The 27472-nt window shown below is 38.8% G+C and overlaps 1 protein-coding gene across 1 annotated transcript in view; it reads right to left on the reverse strand.

Annotated features, from left to right (window-relative positions):
• The window catches only part of LOC128666901 (growth arrest-specific protein 7-like), a 580973-nt gene that overhangs the window by 176271 nt on the left and 377230 nt on the right, over positions 1–27472 (reverse strand). The window contains exon 3 of the mRNA XM_053721716.1: positions 8932–9009. Coding sequence (XP_053577691.1) covers positions 8932–9009 — 78 coding nt within the window. The remainder of the gene's footprint in view (positions 1–8931; positions 9010–27472) is intronic.

Raw genomic sequence — 27472 nt, forward strand, 5'->3', positions numbered from 1 at the left:
TGCGGGGGCAAGGGGGGGAAGTAGGTTTAGCCTGTATATTAAGATTAAAGGTGAGCAGATGGTGGTCTGAGATGGGAAATGGGCGAAAGTCAACATCTGGGAGAGAGCAGAGATAGGAAAATACCAGATCAATAGAGTGTCCGTCATGGGGGGTAGGGAATAGGGTGGATTGTAATAGGCCGAAGGAGTTTGTGAGTGAGAGAAGTTTAGAGGCAGCAGGGGCAGATGGATTGTCAATGGGGATGTTGAAGTCCCCCAGAATTAGAATAGGTGTATTTGTAGAGAGAAAGTAAGGAAGCCAGGCAGCAAAGTTGTCAAGGAATTGGGAGGTTGGTCCAGGAGGGCGATAGATAACTGCCACTCTGAGAGAGAGGGGGGAGAACAGGAGAAGAGAATGCAGTGGACTTCAAAGGGAGAAAAGGAGAGAGAAAGATGCCAACACGAGGGGGAGAGTAAGATGCCAACACCGCCACCTTGTCTCTCACTTGTGTGAGAGCAGCAATGGAAACAGTGTCAGAGGAAGATAGCCAGGTTTCAGTAATTTCTAAAAGATTGAATGTGTTGGAAACAAACAGGTTGTGAACGGTTGTAAGTTTGTTACAAACAGAGCGAGCATTCCAGAGGGCACAAGAAAAGGGAGAGGATAAGCGCTGTGGGTTAATAGAGATGAGATTGTTGGTATTGCGTGACCTAGGGTTTTTGCAGTGGGAGACAGAGCGAGAGTGTAAAAGTGTGGTGATTGCTGCAGGTCTAGGGTTAGGAGAGACATCACCAGCAGCAAGCAGACGTAGCAGTGAGAATGACAGAAGGTGAGAGTGAGACTTGTAGGAGAGCGTATGACTAGACACAGGAGAGTTAGAGGGGGGAGTGTTTCTAAGGAAACAGAGTAGTTTGTGAGAGGAAAGCATAGGGGATGAGAGAAGGGAGGGTGAGATGTGGATAGTGTGGGGGATGTGGATAGTGTTGTTATAGGGACAATGCAGTGTGTTTTAGGAGAATGGCAGACAGAGAGAGCAGAAAATACATAGAGAGCATTGTGTAGGAGTATAGTTAGTAAGTTTACCTGTTAGTGGGACTGCAGTTTCCACCTCCAGTTTCTAACACCAGTGAGTAACTCTACCACTTTTAATTTATGCGATGCAACCGGTAAATACCAAAGGACAAGGGAGAACAAAAATATCTCATAACGACCAGGCCCAGAGATTAGCAACGAATCTCCAGTAATGAGATCCCTCAGAAAGTAAGAGGAAGAGGCATGAACCGCAGAAGAGAAGAAGAGGCAAAACACTTGTTCTTTCAAACAAAAATCGGAAATTTATTCCAGGATTGAAGTCGTTAGACAAACATACCAACACAAGAAGTAGAAAGGGGGCATGTCCTTATGCATTTCGTGCCGTGCGGCACTTAGTCATAGGATGACAGGTAAGTACAAACCCTGTAACCTCCAATCACAGCTCAATAAATAATAGGAGGAACAGGTAAGTAAGGGAGCGTTAAAAAGATACAACAGGATTATAGGGAGAATTTGCTGAGGGAAGCAATAAGAACTAAATTGCTATATGTAACAATTTTTCAAGAAGATACAGTTTAACAGAAAACTAAATTCTCCACGTCCCATATTTTATTCCACTTCTCAATAGAGTTTTAATGGGCTAGATCATTGCTATACAATAGAGGATTATTAACTGTGTAAAGGAACACACAAAAACAAAGCCCTAATAATTAAATAACGTAGAATATCAAGAATCAGTATATGGATACTATAGGGGCATGTATGAGAAAAATGTCTATTGCCAAAAAAAAGTAATGACGTTATAATTTTCTGTTGGTCAATCTAGTACCAGAACCCCAAATGGGACAAAACATGGAACGTGGCTCTATAAAACACACACTGTCTTTAAAGTTCACGTATGTTTTAAAATGACATAATACTAACTCACATATTGGTGAACATATGATCCAAAAAATATATATATTAAAAAATGAAAGAAAAAAGAGAAGAGTACAGCAAAGGAGAAGCACACCCAAATGAGTGATATTATTAATTATCTTGGTAATTACCTTGGAGCCGTGCTGTTTTCTTTCTTTCTTGAAGAGGCATGAACCCCCAGAGAGACTTGCTTGGGTTCCAAAATACCAATCCACATTTCCCTTCAGAATCAGAGGGGAAGGAACACTCAACCAAAGGAGAGCCTCGACTAACACTATCAGAAAGTGTTAGACCCTGCTCCAACTCAGCTCATATCTGGATGCATTGAAACACTCGACCCAGTCCTCACAAAAATAATACAGTGTTCACTAAAAACAGGAGACTTCCCAGATCCTCTAAAAGAAGCTGTGGTAAAACCACTCCTAAAGAAACCTTTATTAGACCCAGACTGCATGACACATTACAGACCTGTATCCAACCTCCCATTTCTGGGGAAAATAATTGAAAAAGTAGTGGCAACTCAACTGGAAGCTCATCTATCACGCCTAAACATATTTGATCCTTTCCAGTCAGGCTTCAGATGCCGCCACAGCACTGAAACAGCGCTAGTCTGAGTGCTAAATGATCTCCTCATGGCAAGAGACAAAGGTGATTACTCCATTCTAATCCTCCTGGATCTCTCAGCTGCATTTGACACCATTGACCATAGGATTCTAATAGAGCGCTTGCAGTACATCTGCAGTCTAGGAGGCACAGTCCTTAACTGGTTTAAATCTTTCCTTGCTGGTAGATCACAGAGAGTAATATCAGGATCAAGCTCATCAACACCAACAGAACTGGCCTGCGGAGTTCCACAAGGATCTATCCTGTCTCCAATGCTATTCACAATTTACTTACTACCATAGTCTTGAGCCTACAAAAAGAAATAAAATACATCCTAACCAGATAAAAATAAAGGAAGGCAGCACCCGCAGGTGAATGCCCAGAAAGAGTGGACACCCTAACAGGACCAGCCAGTCAGAGACCCGATTCCTCCAAAAGCTCAGAACTGGGAATGAGATACACAAAAAAAAATTAGACGACAAGGAGAATGATCTACATCCCTCCACTCGTCCAACACTGCTTGCCGTCTGGAGCAGAAGACTGAGGAACCAATGACTCGTCTGAATTGGGATCCTTTAACGCTGCCAATACATGCCTCAGCAGGACAAAAAGGTGTGCCAGTCGAAATTTGAAGGCAAGACTCACCTCATCTGGTGACCCCGGCCCCAAAAGCTGTACCCCTGAAGCCTCAGGGCCCTGGTTAAAAGAACACGGACAAGATCTTCCCGGAAGATATAAATACGCCAACGCAATAGATATGGCCATGCAGAACCGTGCAGTATCCTCTGGAGAAAACAAGCAACCTTCCGAAGAAGGGGTAAAGGCATTTGGGACACCTGCCTGTGTAGCAACCGAAGGTTCTAGGGAACGTACCTCATGGGATACGGAATCCTCAGTGGCGGAAGGCTCAGTGGACTCTAAGCTCTCCAAATTGGGAGAAAAGAGCACTCTAAAATGGCATACAGAACATAACTCATGGGGCTGGATCACCCGGGCCCCCACATATTCTTCGCAAGAAGCAGAATCTGAATTAGAAACATCTGTCTCCAAAAAATCAGAATCCTCCATAACTTGAATAATTGAAATTATTGACAAAAAAACAAAAGGCACCTTACACCCCCAATGGCTGGGGCACTCACCACCTCCTATGACCCAGACAAGTTAGAGAAAAACAGACTCTCTCCGCCGTCTGCACGGTCAGAAATAGGGAAATGGAAAACAAAAACGTGACCATGCCCGGTCACAAGGTGCACCATGTAGGCCAAAGAAAAATCACGCCAATCCACAAGAACTGAGCAACTCAAAAAGGCAAATATGTTCCGTAATAGCCACGAGCCCAAGCATCACTACACATAAGAAGACAGAATCTCATAACAAACATGATTAAAGTCCCTCACTGTTCAATAACCCCCCTCAGGAGATATTCTGAGATATTAACCCTTGATTCCCACTGAGACCTTGTCTTCTACATTTACATACATTCCCACATTGAAAAGTAAAATGAAACGATCTTACTGGAATCTATGCCATGGAACAGTAACACGGCCCTTCAAGTGTGACAGATAGTAGCGTTGCTTCTGACATGAACTTGAGTGAAGAAACCAGGCAGTGAAACTCGTCAACGCTGATTGCTTATGGAGCTGTTAATATAAGGATGGTTTCGCAGAAAGACTCTCCCTGCATCTCCAGACTCTAACTTTCATCCATGCTCTCACTGAGAGGCTGACAGGACTACTTAAAACTGCAGTCCCATTTTGATGAGTACTACCGTCCTTAAGAGACTATCTTGAATCTTCTGACACTTCTCTGCCAACCTCCTGTGATGAAAGGCAAAGAATGACTGGCGGATGAGGGAAGTGGGGGAGGTATTTGAGCCTTTGGCTGGGTTGTCTTTGCTAGGGAAGGGCGAATGTTTCGCAACAATCGAAAAATGAAACAAATTTTAACACATTCGTTTGTTCGAATCGGATTTCGAATGTTTACATAACATTCTAACATTCGAATTTACAATACATTCGAAAATATTAGTTTCGACAAATTTGAATTTATATTTGTTATAGTATTTCTAATGCTTTCTTTAAATGTAATATTCAAATTATGCAATATTCTATATAGAAACATTTGAAATGATATATTTGTATCTATTATGAATCAATTTATTAGATTCCCTCCCTACCAAATGAACTATTGAACTTCTGAAAAGTATTTGTTAAATAGAATGTTAAATTCGAAATTTCAAATGTGGACATTCAATATAATTATAAACATTCAAATTCGAAAGTGACATTCGAAAACTGTAAATAACATTTGATTATAGAATTTTTAAGAAAATTCGTTCTTATCAATTTGAATTTTGGTAATAACATTTGTTCTAACATTCAAATTCGGAAATTTACACATTCGCCCATCCCTAGTCTTTGCCTCCTCCTGGTGGCCTGGTTCTGTAAAGTAATGAATGCAGCTGTGGACTCTCCCCATTTAAGAAGAAAATGGGCTTTATCTGTCATTTGAAAATAATGCGTCTTATAGTACAAAAAACCCCCACATGATTAAACATTTACTGTCCAGAGGGTTATAATTTGTGGTTTATGTAACTCATCTTTCATACACAAGATAGAGTGTTTAGTTTTGTACAGTGTATTCAGAACAAACCGTGAGACTTTGGCACTATAAGGAATATGTTTTATACCATTATAGGGAAGCTAATACTAAAAAAACTATACTATGCTAGTATCAAAGTCTGAAGATACTGTAAGATTGGATTCCCTTTAAAGGGCCAGATTACGAGTTGAGCACTAACAGTTACGCACAAGCAAAAAGAGGTTTATCGTGGTTGCTTGCACGCATTGGGTTTTTCGCTCACGTTTCAAGTTGAAAGTGAACGTGATCAGTTGAGCGCAATTGAAGTCAACACACATCACAATTTATGCTAGAATGACTACAGCATCTTCAAAGCTGTAGATTACTGTTCCGCGAAACAAAAAAGTGTCGCAAAACACATCAAAAATACAGTTGAACTCATAATAACACCATGTAATAAAGATTATTAAATAAAAAAAAACACACAAAAAAGCTATAAGCGCTCAAAGATATGAGAGCTCAGGGCTACAAATGGCTTTAACAGAGATAATGGCATTAAAAAATGACCTAAGAAAACAATGAAAATAAAAAAGTTATAAAAACTTTCATATATTAAAATCAACTTGATATGTCATCTTTATATGTTTTCTTAGGTCATTTTTTAATGTCATTGTCTATGCTTTTCTATATACAAACATATATGGAATTATGTATAATACAGAATAACAAGAAAAGCATGTGAACTGACCATTTACTGATTAATGAAAAGGACTGTTGGGGGTTAATGGCGATATTGTATAAATATAGATTGAATGCACGTTTGATAGCCCTCACAAAGCGCAGAAGTGTGCCACGAAACGCATAGGCTATTGGTCTGCATAGGATCTGATGGCTTCTTTGACTGCTTATTTATGGATACATTTTACTTTATGGATTGGATAAAAGTTAACCTTTGACGCCTCCTGGATTTTTTTTATTATTACTTGGATTTACTATCAGAAGTCATCAGGCAGCTCCCGGGCCAGTTTAGATGGTGTCACACTTCAGCATGTTTGCTGAGACACTCCATGGCCGATTCAGCGGTTTTGGTTTGAGAATGCGATGTCTTGAGGAGTATTTGGATGGAGTGTGCCTTATAAGGCAAGCACGTACAGCAGTGGAGCATTTGTGAATCTGTCAGTAAGGACATCGCATCCTCAAATGACTGGATACTGACTACGATCGGTGATACTAATATTACACTTATACAGCCTGTGGTGATACTTTGTTCCCCTACTATATTAACGACCAAGTTATTCACTTAATCTATTATTTTCACCTGAAATGCATTTACCTTAGATGGTGATGAGCTTATAGCAACACTTTATTTCACTACTATATCATTATTTCAAGCAAAATTTAACCTTTACTACCTACTTTGGTTATATACTTGTTTCATTGCAGCACATGAATCTGGGTTGCATATTAGGTCTGGGTAGCGACTGGACTTTTATACGGCATTTCCGAACATAAAAGTTATACAGAATATTGATTATTGACTTGTCTGCAGTTCAAGTTTCTCAAAAACTCGGTTTATGATTCGCATGAGCGTGAACGTGTCCTAAACACTGTATGGCAGCAAAGTTAACATAATGTTTTTAACAATGAGTATTGAACACCTGAAATAGGGTTCATATTGTTGAAGACACAGGCACACTCCAAAACATATGTAGGTATGCTCTTAAGCAAAGAACAACAGGAGAACAAATTTAATTTGATAATAAAGGTGAATTGGAAAGTTGTTTAAAATGATGTGCTCTATCTTAATTATGAAAGTTTAATTCTGAATTTACTGAGCCATTAAGTTTCCTTGTGAGTCTATGGGATCTACGGGGAATGCTATTTAGTCTGAGATAAACCTTTTGTAGTGATTTTCCTAGACATTCACATAAGAAAATAACAAGCATGGTGACTAATTTAAAATTAAACGAATGTGAAACCCACAATTATTCTTTCATGATTTAGATGGAGAATTCCATGTTAAACAACTTCCTAGTTTACTTCTATTATCAATTTTGTCTTCGTTCTCTTGGTATCTTTTGTTAAAAAGTAGGGAATTAAGCTTAGGAGCCTGCCCATGATTAGGACACTATATGGCAGCTGTTCTGGAATTTTATCCATTTACAAGAGCACTAGATGGTAGCACTATTTCCTGTGATGCTCCCAATGCCTAGGTATCTCTTCAAAACAGAACAAAGCAAATGTATCCTTTGTTTGGATAACAAAAGAACATTTTTGGGTTTCATATTCCTTTATTGATAACTGGGCAATGTGTTTGAGCACAAGACGTTTAACAAAATATCAAATAATAATATCTGTGACATTAAACAGATATAAAAGTGTAAACATTCTCTAATATGTTAAAGGGGCAGTAAACTTAGAAAATGTTATATAACATTGTGCAGAATTATATAACATTATATTAGTGCTAACTTTATGTAACATAATATTGCCGCTGGAATTTTTATTAAAAAAAGGGCTTTTCAGATCCGCCCTCTGTGCTCTACTGAGCGCATCTGGGCAGCTGTCTAGTCAAAGCCCGGCCCGATTGTGCCATTACACTCAATGTAGCTCGCTTCTGCTCTGTCTGACAGCGGGAGCGAGCAACATTGAGTGTAATAGCGTGATCGGGCCGGGCTGTGACTAGACAGCTGCCCAGATGCCCTTTAAAGCATTTTATTATCATACTATTGCTTTATATAACTGTGTGTTTAACTCCTGCAAATGAGATAAACATATAATAAAAGTTAACTCCAGAGTGGTAGTGCAGTACTGGGAACTAGCTGAAATCATTTGGTAAAAATTAGTAATACCCCAGGCGCCTGACCAGACGGAGGCAAAGGGAAATATCAGCGAAAAAGCAAATAATTGAAATCAGGCTTACCAGTCTTGATAAAGGTCTAGTAAGGGCCGAAACGCGTAGACCGAGTATTGGTAAGCCTGATTTCAATTATTTGCCACTGTTTGAAAGCAATCTGCACTATATACTTTTATATTTTTAGGAGGATATTGTTTTTTGCCACCCTTTTCTACCCCATCTCGGGCCCAGCATCTATCCACACTAGACACTCACGGATATAGTTATACTTTGGGACTGACTATAAGCAACACCTCACATATTAGGATTTCTAGTGACTGTTTTTGCATATTTCTTCACAGAAGTTGTGTTTGTATTTTTTCCCCGTTTTTTTCACTTTTTATATATTACAGTTTTTGTTTTTCACTAAGTGCACCTAGCACCATGCACTAATTCGCTGGACCCTTTTGAGTTTTAATTTTTCATTTTTTGATCACTGATTGTTTATGTTTTAGGATTTACCATCACGCACATATTGTGAATTGCAGCTGGGGCCAAGGACAGTTTTGTACATGTGCAATCATTAACAATATCAAGGGCCAGATTACAAGTGAAGCACTATATATCGCTTTCATAAAATCGATATTAGCGCTCTACTGTGTAATACCAGTGCATGCTAATGTGCACTGGAAGCAATGCGCTCACAAGAGCGCACTTCCATAGGCTCCAATATGAGCCTCGTTCTGATGACGATAATTTAGTGCTCCACTTGTAATCTAACCCCAAGTCAGTTATCTTCAGCACAAAGATGAAACCCTGAGATATGTAGACGGAACAGTCTAAGCTGGGAAGACCAGACGATATATAACAGGTCAGTGTTTGGACGTACACAGAATAAAACAGCGTAACTAAAGATAACAGTAACAGGACAACCTTGTGAAGAGCAAACTGTAACTAATAGGTGCCGGCTATGATAGATTACCTGCAGGAAATGAATTCTTCTTGACTAATGGGCTCTTCAGATTCACTGGTGAACCATTCGGCCGTTCCCATGTAGTCTCTAAAAAATAAGCACAAAAAAAACAGTTGTTAAAGTGATTGTAAATTTGAGCTTCTCATTATGCTACATATAGTATGTATATTAAAATCGATTATTTTTATTTTAAATTTATCCCCAACTTTTTAAAAGTCATATTTTATAGCTCACTATTTATCAGTACGTCCTCCGCCCCCTACCAGTTCCAGGTTTCCACTTTCTGTGATGTAGAGAGCGCTATGATGCGCTATTGGTCGAGGGGGTGCATTAGCCTGTTTTAATAGGTTCGGAGCAAAAACTTTATTTAAAAAAAAAACAAATCTAATATGAAGCCGGGTAGATTAACAGAGACAAGGATTTACACAGAACAGCAGCAATAACGATAGTATTAGGGGGAAAAAAACCATGAATGAATGTCCTGTTTATTTTAAATGCTTTTTTTACATGCTGCTTTCCAGATGTCTCAAGTTCACAAACACTTTATATATTACACGTTGTCATTTTTAGCACTGTTTAATAAATCTGCTAAAATATTGTTATGGTTACATTCATTTCCAAAAGTGCTTGTAAATCCGCAAATTAAATTTATAAAAAGCACTTACTGATAAATTAGGGTGATGAAGTAATGAATTATCCAACAAAAAAAGCATCCATTCCCCACTCTGTGTGTCTGCAATGTGATGCATGTGACTTCAACAAAAAGCTGAAAAGGGACAGTAAATTTAAAAAAAGTTTCTAATTTACTTTTATTATCAAATAAGCTTTGTTCTTATTGTGTCATTTGTTGAAGAGCTTGCCTAGTTAGGCTCAGGAACAGAAGTGCACTTCTGGGGGGCTAACTTCTGGGGGGCTAACTTATGCACATATATGCCTTTTGTCATTGACTCACCAGATGTGTTTCAATAGCTCCAAGTAGTGCACTGCTTTTCCAGAGCCTACTCTTCAACAAGGGATACCAAGAGACTGAAGTTATTTTGAAAGCATGCTCTATTTGAATCATGAAAGTTCAATTTTGACTTTACTGTTCCTTTAATAATATAGAATCCAAAGGAAGTACATATTTCTCCAACATTGGTGTGTCCGGTCCACGGCGTCATCCTTACTTGTGGGATATTCTCTTCCCCAACAGGAAATGGCAAAGAGTCCCAGCAAAGCTGGTCACATGATCCCTCCTAGGCTCCGCCCACCCCAGTCATTCTCTTTGCCGTTGCACAGGCAACATCTCCACGGAGATGGTTAAGAGTTTTTTGGTGTTTAAATGTAGTTTTTATTCTTCTATCAAGTGTTTGTTATTTTAAAATAGTGCTGGTATGTACTATTTACTCTGAAACAGAAAAGGATGAAGATTTCTGTTTGTAAGAGGAAGATGATTTTAGCAGACAGTAACTAAAATCGATTGCTGTTTCCACATAGGACTGTTGAGATGAAGTAACTTCAGTTGGGGGAAACAGTTAGCAGACTTTTCTGCTTAAGGTATGACTAGCCATATTTCTAACAAGACTGTGTAATGCTGGAAGGCTGTCATTTCCCCTCATGGGGACCGGTAAGCCATTTTCTTAGTCAAAAACAAACAGAATAAAGGGCTTATTATGGGCTAAAAAACTGGTAGACATTTTTATGGGCTAAATCGATTGCTTTATGTGTGCATATTATTCAAATTTAGGCTAACTATTGACATTTATAATCTTGGGGAACGTTTATAAAACGGCAGGCACTGTATTGGACACCTTTTTCAGTCAGGGGGCCTTTCTAGTCATAGACTGAGCCTCATTTTCGCGCCATTAATGTGCAGTTGTTTTTTGAGAGCAGGGCATGCAGATGCATGTGTGAGGATCTAAGAATCTCTGAAAAAGCTTTTAGAAGGCGTCATTTGGTATCGTATTCCCCTCAGGGCTTGGTTGGGTCTTAGCAAAGACTGTATCTGGGACTGTATAGGGGTTAAATTGAAAAACGGCTCCGGTTCCGTTATTTTAAGGGTTAAAGCTCTGAAATTTGGTGTGCAAATACTTTTAAGGCTTTAAGACACTGTGGTAATTTTTGAACAATTCCTTCATACTTTTTCACATATTCAGTAATAAAGTGTTTTCTGTTTGAAATTTAAAGTGACAGTAACGGTTTTATTTTAAAACGTTTTTTGTGCATTGTTGACAAGTTTAAGCCTGTTTAACATGTCTGTACCTTCAGATAAGCTATGTTCTATATGTATGAAAGCCAATGTGTCTCCCCATTTAAATTTATGTGATAATTGTGCCATAGCGTCCAAACAAAGTAAGGACAGTACTGCCACAAATAATGATATTGCCCAAGATGATTCCTCAAATGAGGGGAGTAAACATGATATTACATCATCTCCTACTGTGTCTACACCAGTTTTGCCCATGCAGGAGGCCCCTAGTACATCTAGTGCGCCAATACTTATTACCATGCAACAATTAACGGCTGTAATGGATAACTCCATAGCAAATCTTTTATCCAAAATGCCTACTTATCAGAGAAAGCGCGATTGCTCTGTTTTAAACACTGAAGAGCAAGAGGACGCTGATGATAATTGTTCTATCATACCCTCACACCAATCTGAAGATGAGGGAGGTTTTGTCTGAGGGAGAAATTTCAGATTCAGGAAAAATTTCTCATCAAGCTGAACCTGATGTTGTGACATTTAAATTTAAATTAGAACATCTCCGCGCACTGCTTAAGGAGGTATTATCTACTCTGGATGATTGTGACAATTTGGTCATTCCAGAGAAATTATGCAAGATGGACAGGTTCCTAGAGGTTCCGGTGCCCCCCGACGCTTTTCCTATACCCAAGCGGGTGGCGGACATAGTAAATAAAGAGTGGGAAAAGCCCGGCATACCTTTTGTTCCTCCCCCTATATTTAAGAAATTATTTCCTATGGTCGACCCCAGAAAGGACTTATGGCAGACAGTCCCCAAGGTCGAGGGGGCAGTTTCTACTCTAAACAAACGCACTACAATTCCTATCAAAGATAGTTGTGTTTTTAAAGATCCTATGGATAAAAAATTGGAAGGTTTGCTTAAAAAGATTTTTGTACAGCAAGGCTACATTCTACAACCAATTTCATGCATTGTTCCTGTCACTACGGCAGCGTGGTTCTGGTTCGAGGAACTAGAAAAGTCGCTCAGTAGAGAAACTCCATATGAGAAGGTTATGGACAGAGTTCACGCACTTAAATTGGCTAACTCTTTTATTTTAGATGCCGCTTTGCAATTAGCAAAATTAGCGGCGGAAAATTCAGGGTTTGCTATTGTGGCGCGCAGAGCGCTTTGGCTAAAGTCTTGGTCAGCGGATGTGTCATCCAAGACAAAATTACTTAATATTCCTTTCAAAGGTAAAACTTTATTTGGACCTGATTTGAAAGAGATTATTTCAGACATCACTGGGGGAAAGGGCCACGCCCTTCCACAGGATAGGTCTTTTAAGGCTAAAAATAAGCCTAATTTTCATACCTTTCGCAGAAATGGACAAGCCTCTAATTCTGCATCCTCTAAGCAAGAGGGTAATGCCACACAACCCAAACCAGCCTGGAAACCAATGCAAGGCTGGAACAAGGGTAAGCAGGCCAAGAAGCCTGCCACTGCTAACAAGACAGCATGAAGGAGTAGCCCCCGATCCGGGACCGGATCTGGTGGGGGGCAGACTCTCTCTCTTTGCTCAGGCTTGGGCAAGAGATGTTCAGGATCCTTGGGCGCTAGAAATAGTTTCTCAAGGTTATTTCCTGGAATTCAAGGAACTACCCCCAAGGGGAAGGTTCCACAAGTCTCACTTATCCTCAAACCAAATAAAGAGACAGGCATTCTTACATTGTGTAGAAGACCTGTTAAAGATGGGAGTGATACACCCAGTTCCAATAAAGGAACAAGGAATGGGATTTTATTCCAATCTGTTCGTAGTTCCCAAAAAAGAGGGAACGTTAAGACCAATTTTGGATTTGAAGATCCTAAACAAATTTCTCAGGGTACCATCGTTCAAAATGGAAACTATTCGAACGATTCTACCCACCATCCAGGAAAGTCAATTTATGACTACCGTGGATCTAAAGGATGCGTACCTACATATCCCTATCCACAAGGAACATCATCAGTTCCTAAGGTTCGCTTTTCTGGACAAACATTACCAGTTTGTGGCTCTTCCATTCGGATTAGCCACTGCTCCAAGGATTTTCACAAAGGTGCTAGGGTCCCTTCTAGCGGTTCTAAGACCAAGGGGCATTGCAGTAGTACCTTACTTGGACGACATTCTAATACAAGCGTCGTCCCTGTCAAAGGCAAATGCTCATACGGACATCGTTCTAGCCTTTCTCACATCTCACGGATGGAAGGTGAAAAGAGTTCTCTGTCCCCTTCAACAAGAGTTCCCTTCTTGGGAACAATAATAGATTCCTTAGAAATGAGGATTTTTCTGACAGAGGTCAGAAAATCAAAACTTCTAAGCTCTTGTCAAGTGCTTCATTCTGTTCCTCGTCCTTCCATAGCGCAGTGCATGGAAGTAATAGGATTGATGGTTGCAACAATGGACATAGTTCCTTTTGCACGAATTCATCTAAGACCATTACAACTGTGCATGCTCAAACAGTGGAATGGGGATTATACAGACTTGTCTCCAATGATTCAAGTAGATCAAAAGACCAGAGATTCGGGGGGGCGGAGCCAGCCATTGTAGAGACCAGACGTGTTTATGCACAGCTCCTGCATACTCAGCTATTTTACTATACATTAACTTTCCTACATATCCCTTTAGCAAGATGTGGGCTTCAGATTCTTACTTCTGATTATAAAGCAATCAGGAAAGCTATATTTTTGAGGACACCCGGACTCCTAGATCTGCGAAATACAGAATAAAGCCTAGCAGTGAGATCCGCCATCTTGGCTTCAATATTCCTATTGCACTTTTAGATAAACCTGACCTGCTGAAGCTCCTAGGCTTCCCAGTGAAGATGGATGAACTATACTCTGAGCTAAGGACATGCCTAATAGACTTAGGGACTCGCATGACCAGTAACTACAACAGCCTGAGGAACGCCATTAGATGCAGCCCTGAATCTCGCATGGCACCTGTAGCGAAAATGGCGGAGCAAGCGGAACAATTGTCCTATGTGCAGTCGCCGGTGGCCCTAAAGTCGGCACTACAAGAAGAGGCTTATGACACCCAGATGACTCGAGTCACACTAGCATCGGAGGACACTTGCAGCTTAGAGGCTCAGATGAGATTTCAGCTAAGCGGCACAAGCACTCTCGAGTGCGATACCATTAAACGCCTCAGGAGATCACCCTCTCAGGCTTCCTTACATGAGCTGAAGCCTACACGGAGGATACATACTCTTGCCCTGAGACCAGCATCCCGCTTTGATGTTACTAGAGGCCAACCCATGGTCCCACAGCCCGGTTATGATGTCGGCCACAAAGGTATACATAAGATTGAGGCCCTACTTTACATCGGAGCCTTATCTGATGTGCCACACACAGGATCTTACAGACTGGGTATTGGTTAGTCTATCCTACTTGACACAGGTTTAAGGAAGGGAGCTTCACCTTCTCTATTTATTATCCCTAAGCTGATGGGGAAAAACTTTGCATACTGTTTGAAGAATTTGCTGGGGGTCTCTACTTCAATATCCAACTACTCTTTCAACCACAGGTTAGACACTTGAAGAAAACAGGTATAGGATGAACTTTTGATCCGATTCTGGAACTGTCAGAGCAGATATTGGCATCTTTTCATGAGCTCCATGGCTATTTCTCTCCTTTATATATGCAAATTGTAAGACATTGGTTCCTAACTTTGAAAGACTTAAATATGCACTAAGCATGCTGTTGGCACCTCATATATCTCTTTTCACAAGATACTGGTGCATAATAATCTTAAAAACATGGAGGTAAAGCATGGGAGGGTTCATAAGCATATATGATAGGGTTTATATTTGTATGTATGTTTGTACTCTTTTGTACAATTCTTTGCAAAAGTATAAGATATCGCTTCTGTGCTAGCAAATATGCCACACACTATTTTACATATTTTGCTCTCTTATATACCCCCATAGTTGCGGTCTATATTTGTATGAATGTTTGCACTCTTTTGTGTAATCCTTTACTAGAATATAAGATATCGCTTTTGTGCTAACTAATGTGCCACACCCTATTTTGCATGCTTAGCTCTCATATATGCCCCCATAGCATAGCATATAATCTAACATACTCCTCTTGTTAGCTATTGCCTTTCTGTAAATGCTGTCGCTATGGTTCTAATGTGACTAATACAGTGGATAGCTTCCCTTGCGAATGTACAACAGTTATGCTCATGTGACCTCCTCTTTTAGTTTAAATTTACATCTGGGTAAGACATATGGGTGAACATATATAGGGACTTACCTATGGTAATTTATAGCTTATGTTATGCTTTCTTATGCAGTATATATGTGTGTGTAAGGTAGGAGGCACTCACTTACCCTAAGTATTAACTCGCTACCCAGCCCTGGCACCTATGCACCAGTAATATATATACCCTGGTACACTTCGACTATTTAAAGCTGATTTGTTTGGGAATAACCTCATTAGTCATATAGTCAATATTTATCTGATAAGTGCCCTTTTAAAGTAATATGACCAACACAGTTTTATGCTATTGTTCATTCTTGCTGGTTCAGTTATATTCTATATTCTATTTGGTTATTCAGTACTAATGGATACTTTAGGGTAAAATTTCTTGCAATATACTTTAATTTTATATATATGTATATTATGCTACAGTCACAGCCTTTTGTAAACTTTGCACATAGGTGTGCCAATATTTATGCTCTTCATCTAAACCTCCATATTTATTGTTTTAGGGTATAACAAGTTTGACACTACTATTTGAATGCTCTATATATGTACTAAGTATGTAGATATAAGCTAGCAGTCCTTACAAAACTTTACATGTAAATGTTTTCTCTAGAATAGCACCTATTCAGTATACCTATATAATCTGTCATTACCTCTAATTTCAAACCTCAACATGATGTGGGCTAACAAGCATATATGTGTTCTTAACTTATGGTATGTTTAATTTACATGCTGTTACATGCTGGTTAAATCTATCTTAAAGCAGCTATATGCAGTTTCACATCATATACTATGTCACTTGCTATTTTATATCCCTTGTCTGGGTACACTATTCTGGCAGTGCTTGAAAACTACACTTCACGCACGTCCAATTTAAAATTAAAGTTAATACAATTATTAGTTTGTAAAGTTTAACATGCTTGCTAGATTAGCTATATAAACGGTTTTGCAAATATCTGCCGAACATCAACATATTATCTCTCATTTGGAGCCCTATAGCTCATATGTAGCACTGCCACACTTTGTGGCTAGGTAGCGGGTACACTCTAGACGCAGTTTTTGGATATTCTTATGCTGCTTAAGTTAGCCTTCATTATTGTAGCGTGAGAGTTGTCTCTATGTATAACTATTACGGTTTAAATCGTCCTTCCTTTATATAATAGATACTCCTAAGAAAATTTATTGTATATATCATTTAGCAGAGACTAGACAGTTATTGGTTTTCTGGTGTTATACTGTTATGTGATATACCTGTTATAGTAGTACCCTAGGACATATTTGACCATAGCTTTATTTGGTGTCAATGTTTCTGAAAAGTATGGGCTCCCAAGTTATATTTTTATATACCTCTGAGACAGATTTAGATGTTTACCTATTTATATATTAGAATAAGCAGACTAAAGGATTACTGTCACCTTACATATGGATATATATCAGTATGTGCCTTCTTGTACATGTATAATAAAAATTTAGATTTAGGTAATAGCTAACTCCACAGCTCATTCAGACTGCACAGCTAATATTATTGTTATGAATAGACACCCTTGCAGTTAATATCATACACCATTATATGTTAGTGTTTTTTAACCTTACTCAATGTACATCCCTCTACGATCAGTAGGTTTATATTTTCTAAGCTCACCTATGTAATTGAGGAGACTAGCATATAATACAGTCTCTATAGGTTTTATGTTCAATACACGAAGCAATGCCTACAGGCAGAATGATTATATTAGTTAAGCAGAGGCTCCCAAATGGCAGGTATATGCCACATGACTAATAATTCATAGCTGGGTAACTAGATATCTTAGCCCATTTACTTTGCTACATTACAAAGATAAATAGGCCCATCCAAGTCTCCTACTACACTCCTACATTCCTATGGCTCCGCCCTCCACTCTCTCCCTAATATACATAGCGGTGCTTACCCGCTGAATATCCCCCTTCCCCCATTTACTATACATGTATTCATGCTCCTTTTGAAGCTTTTTTAAAAAAAAACTAGTTTTCTGGACATCAGATACCTATTCTTTCCTATACTCTAGGTCCATTGGGCCTAAAACAAAGCTCCTCATAGGCCAGCTATGCATGATATTCTTTGAAGTTCCTAGCGAGCTAGACTCCTGACCATCAGATAACTATTATTTATCATATTTTTGGCCCATAGGGCCTGAATCTTTGTTCCTAACAGGTCAGTCACATGTGATATATTATTGAAAAATCGAGGTTTCATTAGCCTTTCACCAAACTATTGTATAACTTCCGATATCTTTCATGTAACTATGTTTGTATTTTGTATTCTGCTCCTTTTACAAAATGGTGTTTTATGTTTTATATATGTTCTATGCAAAAACCTCAATAAAAAATTATTAAAAAAAAAAAAAAAGACCAGAGATTCACTCCGTTGGTGGCTGACCCTGGACCATCTGTCCCAGGGAATGAGCTTCCGCAGGCCAGAGTGGGTCATTGTCACGACCGACGCCAGTCTAGTGGGCTGGGGTGCGGTCTGGGAATCCCTGAAAGCTCAGGGTTTATGGTCTCGGGAAGAGTCTCTTCTCCCGATAAACATTCTGGAACTGAGAGCAATATTCAATGCTCTCAGAGCTTGGCCTCAACTGGCAAAGGCCGAATTCATAAGGTTCCAATCAGACAACATGACGACTGTTGTTTATATCAATCATCAAGGGGGAACAAAGAGTTCCCTGGCGATGAAAGAAGTGACCAAAATAATTCAATGGGCAGAGGATCACTCCTGCCACTTGTCTGCGATTAACATCCCAGGAGTGGAAAATTGGGAAGCGGATTTTCTGAGTCGTCAGACATTTCATCCGGGGGAGTGGGAACTCCATCCGGAAATCTTTGCCCAAATAACTCAATTATGGGGCATTCCAGACATGGATCTGATGGCGTCTCGTCAGAACTTCAAGGTTCCAGATCCAGGGATCCCAAGGCGACTCTAGTAGATGCACTAGTAGCACCTTGGACTTTCAACCTAGCTTAAGTATTCCCACCGTTTCCTCTCATTCCCAGGCTGGTAGCCAGGATCAATCAGGAGAGGGCCTCAGTGATTTTGATAGCTCCTGCATGGCCACGCAGGACTTGGTATGCAGACCTGGTGAATATGTCATCGGCTCCACCATGGAAGCTACCTTTGAGACAGGACCTTCTTGTTCAAGGTCCATTCGAACACCCAAATCTGGTCTCCCTCCAACTGATGGCTTGGAGATTGAACGCTTGATTCTATCAAAGCATGGGTTTTCAGATTCGGTGATAGATACTCTGGTTCAGGCCAGAAAACCTGTAACTAGAAAAATTTACCATAATATATGGAAAAAATATATCTGTTGGTGTGAATCCAAAGGATTCCCATGGAATAAGATAAAAATTCCTAAGATTCTCTCCTTTCTTCAAGAAGGTTTGGAGAAAGGATTATCTGCAAGTTCTCTAAAGGGACAGATCTCTGCTTTATCTGTCTTACTACACAAAAGACTGGCAGCTGTGCCAGATGTTCAAGCATTTGTTCAGGCTCTGGTTAGGATCAAGCCTGTTTACAGACCTTTGACTCCTCCCTGGAGTCTAAATCTAGTTCTTTCAGTTCTTCAAGGGGTTCCGTTTGAACCCTTACATTCCATAGATATTAAGTTACTATCTTGGAAAGTTTTGTTTTTGGTTGCAATTTCTTCTGCTAGAAGAGTTTCAGAGTTATCTGCTCTGCAGTGTTCTCCTCCTTATCTGGTGTTCCATGCAGATAAGGTGGTTTTGCGTACTAAGCCTGGTTTTCTTCCTAAAGTTGTTTCTAACAAAAATATTAACCAGGAGATAGTTGTACCTTCTTTGTGTCCGAATCCAGTTTCAAAGAAGGAACGTTTGTTACACAATTTGGACGTTGTCCGTGCTCTAAAGTTCTATTTAGAGGCTACTAAAGATTTCAGACAAACATCTTCCTTGTTTGTTGTTTATTCTGGTAAAAGGAGAGGTCAAAAAGCGACTTCTACCTCTCTTTCCTTTTGGCTTAAAAGCATTATCCGTTTGGCTTATGAGACTGCCGGACGGCAGCCTCCTGAAAGAATCACAGCTCACTCCACTAGGGCTGTGGCTTCCACATGGGCCTTCAAGAACGAGGCTTCTGTTGACCAGATATGTAAGGCAGCGACTTGGTCTTCACTGCACACTTTTGCCAAATTTTACAAATTTGATACTTTTGCTTCTTCGGAGGCTATTTTTGGGAGAAAGGTTTTGCAAGCTGTGGTGCCTTCCGTTTAGGTGACCTGATTTGCTCCCTCCCTTCATCCGTGTCCTAAAGCTTTGGTATTGGTTCCCACAAGTAAGTATGACGCCGTGGACCGCACACACCAATGTTGTAGAAAACAGAATTTATGCTTACCTGATAAATTACTTTCTCCAACGGTGTGTCCGGTCCACGGCCTGCCCTGGTTTTTTAATCAGGTCTGATGAATTATTTTCTCTAACTACAGTCACCACGGTATCATATGGTTTCTCCTATATATATTTCCTCCTGTCCGTCGGTCGAATGACTGGGGTGGGCGGAGCCTAGGAGGGATCATGTGACCAGCTTTGCTGGGACTCTTTGCCATTTCCTGTTGGGGAAGAGAATATCCCACAAGTAAGGATGACGCCGTGGACCGGACACACCGTTGGAGAAAGTAATTTATCAGGTAAGCATAAATTCTGTTTCTTTGAGCAACTCTGGAGTATCTATGTAACACTATGGGTTACACTATGGGTTACATGTACAAAGCAGCATAAGCTGCTGCGGAGCCCTTGAGGGGAAGGTTTGCAAATGCCAGCCTGCTTCCCACATTGTAAAAAGCAGCGGTTATCAGACCACCGCTTCTTACACTCTTTGCCACTGCTGAGGTGGGGGAGAGAAATCACCCCGAGCTCGCTCAGTTGGGGTAATTGATAGGCCCTTCTCTCACGCGATTGGACATGTGAGAGAAGAGCGGACATCACACCCTCACTTCAGCATGTAATGATACATATGGGTAGCGGAAGAACAGAATCCACTGCCCGTTGCCTTCAAGGCAAGTGGCAACTTATCAAGTTGAAAAGCTTGTCCGCTCACCTTTTAATACATGTCGGCCTATGTTGTCATGGTGAAGTAGCACTGTAAAGTTTTCCCATTAAAGATTTCAGTGTTAGACAAGACCACAGTTCTCAGATTATGCAACAACAGACCATCAGACAGACGTGCAAGTGTCACTTCACCGTGATGAAAATAAAGATTAAGGAAATAATTCAGTTTAAACTTATTAACAATTCACAGAAAAACAAATATTTGACACTATGGGGCCGATTTATTAAGGCCGCTGCACCTTAATTGATCCGCCGCCTTTGAGGCTGCGGACATCAATCCGCCCGATCGTATACAATAGGGCTAATTGACACCCCCTGCTAGCGGCTGAATTCCCGCGAATCCCCAGGGGGGTAGCATTGAACAAGCAGTTCACGAGAAGTGCTTGTGCAATGTTAAATGCCGACAGCATATGCTGTTGGCATTCAGCGATGTCTGGCGTACATTGTCCGCTATACAATGATAATTTGGCCCCTAAGTTGCTTGTTCTATTTAATTTGTCTCATTGAAAAATCATACTAAAAAAAAAACACTTTGCTTTAAGTGTCTGTGTGTTAGCATACGTGCATATTGTGAATATTGGTGTGTATTCATATGTATGTGTATACGTGTGTGTAAAATACAATATGTGTATACATTTGTGTATGTATATGCTGCATGTATGCATATGTGTGTGTGTATGTATAAGTGTGTATGTATGTGTATGTATCATGTATACGTGTGTGTATATATGTCTGTTCTGAGTTTGTATATATATACGTGTGTATGTTTATGTATATATGTATTTGTATATGTACGTGTGTATGCATCTGTGTGTATGCATTTATAAGTGTGTGTGCATGTTTATATGTGTGCGTGTATTTAGATGTGATCATGTGTGTGTGTATTTTATAATTCCAGTAAAAATAAGACCTATATGGAGTTAGGTTATAGAATAGTATAGCTAAAAAAATAAGCCATTTTTCCCCCAAAGCCATATTTGTTTAATTTTTAATGTTTCAATATTAATTAATGTATCAGTGAATAAGAACTAGTTTTATTTTGCAAAAAGTGAATAGTTTTTTGCTTCTGTCCAACAGATTTAGGAAGTTCTTTTTTTTTGCATATCATTGACATCTTTGAAAAATACTACTTATTATATTATGTTTGCTTTAGATGGACAGCTGAATCACTCTAACTAGCAATTCCTTTAGAAGTACATTTTTATGACTGAAAATTATTTTTCTATAAAGAAAATGATATTACTGTGAAGATTAATAATAGCTTCTGGCTGAAAATCTGACATAAAATTAAATAATGTAACTGTGCAAAGCTTGTAAATTAACGGAACACAAGGCCTCTGTGATCGGTCAATTATTCCTTTGAAAAAAAAAATAATAATAATTAAAAACACCCACAACAAGTCAGTAGTGTCAATATATCTAGTCTTCATTTTTTACTGCCTGAGAAGGTTTACATTTAGAACTACATTACGAGTGGTGCACTAATTGTTGTTCGCAAGCGATAAGAGTTTATAATGGGTGTTTGCATGCGCCAGAAATAGCATGCATATTACGAGTTGAAAGTATACTCCTTTGCTTGAATGCAATTAAATTTAACAAGCATCCGGATATTGCAACTCCAGAGCTCTGGTTAACTTTTAACCTCGAAAAAAGTTGCCTAAAACACATCAAAATTACATTTACACTCATAATAACACTGTCTAATAAAAATTATTACAAAAAATAGTGCATAAAAAAGGACTCAGGCATGCTATAGTTATTGGGGTAGATTTACCAAAGGTCGAGCGGACATGTAGCCTTCCACTCGACCTTTATCATTGAACAAGCATTTCTAGTAAAATGCTTGTGCAGTGCTGTTCCCTGCTCATTGGCGGCCAATCAGCCGCTAGCAGGGGCCGTCAATCCAATGCGATCAGGATGATCTCAGTTGAGAAGTTAAGGAGCAGCGGCCTTACGGAGCAGACACAATGGGGCATCATTAGAATATGTTAGAATATGTTCTAAGTATTACGTACTAAGAATGTATACATATATATATATATACATATATATATATACATATATATATATATATATATAAATATGTATATATATATATATAGAAAATATTCTGCTATGTGAAGAACATTGGAACGTGAAATATTCATATTTCATGTTGGGTTAGCGCACTTAGTTAAACGCAATTGGGTTTGCGCGTAAGTATGGGTGTTTTTTCCCCACTTTCCGCGCAGCATTGAAGTCTATGAGGGAATATGTTAACGCAATTGCGATATTCTAAGTTCTGCTTTTTGCACACATCGGGTTTTTGCTCATGCAAAAACGTTTTACTTTTAACTTGTAATATGAGCGCTACCTGACACACACAAAAAGCTTACTTCTAGTGGAGTTAATGCGCAAGCGGTAGCGATAGGTAGTGCTCCACTCTCATCTAGCCCTTAGATGGAAACAGCAAAAAAAATTGCAAGTACAGCAGAAACTAATACCTGTAATTCATTTTACTGCACTAACTGCATATTAAATTACAAGAGAAATTAAAAAGTATAGTAACATGGCTGCTCCAATCATTTTAACGGGACAGTAAGTATGTATTTAAAGAATTTGAGCATACAGTTATTCGCGGTGGCCTGCCTAGTAGTAGAATCTTAAATTAAATTGTACTTTACCACCTGGTTGTGTGCATTCATATCTTTCTTTCTAACTGCCCTTTAAATAAGACGTTGTGCTGTCCGCCTTAGAATCAATGCTAAGCTCCAACACAGAAATAAGCAGTAAAGTAAAATTATTGTCTAATTCGGGTCTGGAACATTCACTGCATTAAAATCTTTGCAGTATACAGAATAAAAAAGTCATTATTTAGTGGGCAGACTTCAAGCAGGGTGAGAACTAATGCAATTAGGTGCTAAAATACACTTTAACATTAGGTTTCATTATTATGTAAGTAAGTGCATAACACATATGTTTTAACATGTCTCTTTAAAAAAAATCAAATTATGAAATGACACTTCTTTTTAATTGACTTAGATTTCATTAACAGAAGGTGATGAAGGTACATGACAGAAGCGGGAGAACTTTCTTATGAAAAGAGATTCACAGAATAGAGGTAGTACAGATATATACTGTCAGAGAATACAATATTATATATTACTAGTGGAGCCGTATTTTGCGCTTCCGCTGGAGCGCTAATTGTGCTAGGAGAAAACATTTTCACTTGTATTATGAATTGAAATTAAAAAGTTATCGCTCTTGCGCTGAACCGTTGAGCGCAAACAACTAATTTCTAGCTCAATTAGGCTGTTGCACAAACGATAACCTATTCCCCAAAAGAAGTCAATAGAGGAAAAAAAAGTGGGAAAAAAATAAACTATTATTCGATTAACACAACCACATATTGTAATATGCGAATACCTGACATGAAAATATGAATATTGCATAAATATGCTTTTACATGTTTTCATCTACCTAACTGCAAAGGGCTCCAATGCATATATATATATATATATATATATATATATATATATATATATATATATATATATATATATATATATATATATATAAAATTCACTCCATTGAAGTTCTGTATCTTGGTAAAACCCTAGTGAGAATTTTTTTACTTTCAACTTACAGCACACGCGCTACTCGACGCACGCAAAAAGAATAGTCGGTATATTGTGCGAGCTGGTGCGCAAACTACCAATCCATATGTAATCTAGCCCTTAATAAATTATAAAACTACCTTTTACGCCTAGGTTTAAGAATGTTATGAACTTGCTAAAAGCAAGAAGTAGAACAAATAAAGATACGGGGTCCGTGCCCAGAAGCAGAACTATAGAATAAATATCAGAGCTATCTAAGAGAACTCACAAATCAGAATGCAAAGGAGAATATAATATCTTGTAAATCACTTTCACCTGACCTTGCACTCAGTCTATCAATGCTATTGATCCTGCAGTAGGACATGATTACCTTAATAAAGTACATTTGTCATTTGCGTGAATGTGAGGGCCAGGCTGCTGCAAGATCCCTTTTCTTTCACTGTGGTGTGAGCTGCACTGTGTTTGATAGAAAATCAATATTGCATAATACATCTAGCTAAACTGCTGCTGGCTTTTTGACTTCTTTTTAACTTTCTATGATCCATATTCAAATCCACCTGAATACATTTCCCTGGTTTTCTACACCATGCTTATCCAGTGGATCGACTTTTTTTTGACTCAGAAAACTTACTTGAATTAGTAAACAATCTATTTTAAAATTAAAGACAAAGGAAAAACTATAAAAAAAAACAACTATCACCTGTGAAACGCAAGCTAAAAGCAAAAAGAGCTAATTATATGCAAAATACAAGCTAGAACCAATAAAAGTCGCTCATCCACACAACACAAGCTACAAGCAGTAATAAACAATCATCTGTACAAAGAAAGCTACAAGCAGTAACAGCCAGTTGTCTGCACAACACAAACTACACACAGTCATAGCCAATAATCTGTACAACAAAACCTATACGCAACAGCCAGTCTTCTGCAAAAAGCCGAATGCAATAACAGCCAATCACACAAGCTACAAGCATTAACACCCAATTATCTACATAAGCTACAAGTAGTAACAACAAATTATCCACGCAACAAAAATTAAAAGCAGTAACGGACAATCATCTGCACGACACAAGCTACGACCAGTAACAGCCTCCACAAGCTGCAAGCAGTGATAACACCCAGTCTTCTGCATAACACAAGCTACAAGCAGTACTAACACCCAGTCTTCTGCATAACACACGATACAAGCAGTAACAGCCAATTGTCTGCAAAGCAGAAGCTAAAACAGTAACAGCTAATCATTTGCACAACACAAGTTACAAGCAGTAGCAGCCAATCATCTGCATAATACAAGCTACAAGCAGTAACAGGCAATTGTCTTTACAGCAGAAGCTAACAACAGTAACAGACAATCAACTGCCCAACACACGATACAAGCAGTAACAGCCAATCATCTGCAAAGCAGAAGCTAAAACAGTAACAGCTAATCATTTGCACGACACAAGTTACAAGCAGTAACAGCCAAACGTCTGCATAATACAAGCTACAAGCAGTAACAGACAATTTTCTTTACAACAGAAGCTAAAAATAGTAACAGACAATCAACTGCCCAACACATGCTACAAGCAGTAACAGCCAATTGTCTGCAAAGCAGAAGCTAAAACAGTAACAGCTAATCATTTGCATAACACAAGTAACAAGCAGTAACAGCCAATTGTCTGCATAATACAAGCTACAAGCAGTAACAGCCAATCGTCTGCACAGCAGAAGCTAAAAACAGTAACAGCCAATCATCTGCATAACACAAGTAACAAGCAGTAACAGACAATCTTCTGCACAACACAACCTACAAGCAGTAACAGACAATCTTCTGCACAGCAGAAGCAAAAAACAGTAACAATCAATCATCTGCACAACACAAGCTACAAGCAGTAACAGCCAATCTTCTGCACAGCAGAAGCTAAAAACAGTAACAGCCAATCATCTGCATAACACAAGCAGTAACAGCCAATTGTCTTCACAGCAGAAGCTAAAAATAGTAAAAGCCAATCATTTAATCATCTGCACAACACAAGCTGCAAGCAGTAGCAGCCAATCGTCTGCACAGCACAAGCTACAAGAAGTAACAGCCAGTCATCTACTTCTTATGCATAGTCAGTTTATCAACCAAACAGCATCATTTTAAAGCAGAACAATATAATCACAGGGATATATTTATAATGATTTTTTTTAAATTAATAGGCTAGAATTGGGGGGGGGGGTTAGGTGAATGCAAAAAAATATAACAAACTAGCGAGTGTGTCTCTGCCAACAAATTCAAAGTCTGTTCCCAAACTGCAGTTAGTTACAATCCTAATTTATAATAGATATAACTATCTCAACTTCTCCTTCAGCATATAAATAAGAGAGATATACCATGCTAAACTGTTTTAGATTAATTTATTTCTTATCTGTGTGTTCCCCCAAGATGCATTCAGATGCCTGGCAAGCCTGGATATGATTAATGAAACTTATTAGTGCTGGGGAGATGTTTCTGTTTACTCTTATTTGTTCTGTGACATTTCAAAGACAAAATATGTGTTTAGATCTAGACTCCAGCCTCATTGCCTGCTTATATAAACAAACATTATATTGCGGATGATTACAAGGCTACAATAACTCACGCGGTGACAGAGGACATTATGGAAAGGCAACGCAGAGATTAAAAGCTGAGAAAAGTGGAAAAAAGTTTTATGTGATAAATTAGAGGTAAGGAATGTATTTTTGGGTAGAATCAAAAGTAACATATGCAAGATAAAGAAAGATTCAACACATGCAAAGTATTTTATTTTTAAATAGGTTTTGACAGCATACCTGCCAATATTTATCAGCTATAATCCAAGACTAGGAACGCGGGGGAGGAGTTATGGTCTTTGTGGGTAGAGTCAATGCAACCCATGAGGAAGTAACAAATTGTTTGGGGAGGTTTGGTGTTTTTTCCCCATTTTGGATAATCGGCTGCATTTTTAAAAACACAAAAATATTAACCCCCATATCACAGGTACAACTTTATATGCAAAGACACAAGCTTTCATAGGTTTTTCTTGCAAATATTCAAACTTTTTTCTTTCACACACAGCACAATACACATCCATATGTAAATTATGGGTCAGTGATTTATTGCATTTCTGTTTAAATAAGCTTGAAATATACATATGATTTAACCTGAGTGGATATGTATTAAAGTAAAGGCAAATTGAAGAAACATAAAACTACAATATGTTGGGGAGAATATGAAAATTACATTATGAGTGAGAGTGATTGTGTAAGTATATTTGTGTGTGTGTGTATAAAGGTGAATGTGCGTGTGCATAAAAGTAAAAGTGTGTGTGTATATATATATATAGTCCCAACAAGTACTGCTCTCTCAGGATTTGCATGAAATAAAGTCAGCTCAGTTTAGCTGACCTTCTTTCATGCAAATCCTGAGAGTGCAGTATTTGTTGGAACTATTTATTGGCTATATTTGCAACC

Source organism: Bombina bombina, chromosome 1 (assembly GCF_027579735.1).
Source record: "Bombina bombina isolate aBomBom1 chromosome 1, aBomBom1.pri, whole genome shotgun sequence".
Taxonomy (NCBI): domain Eukaryota; kingdom Metazoa; phylum Chordata; class Amphibia; order Anura; family Bombinatoridae; genus Bombina; species Bombina bombina.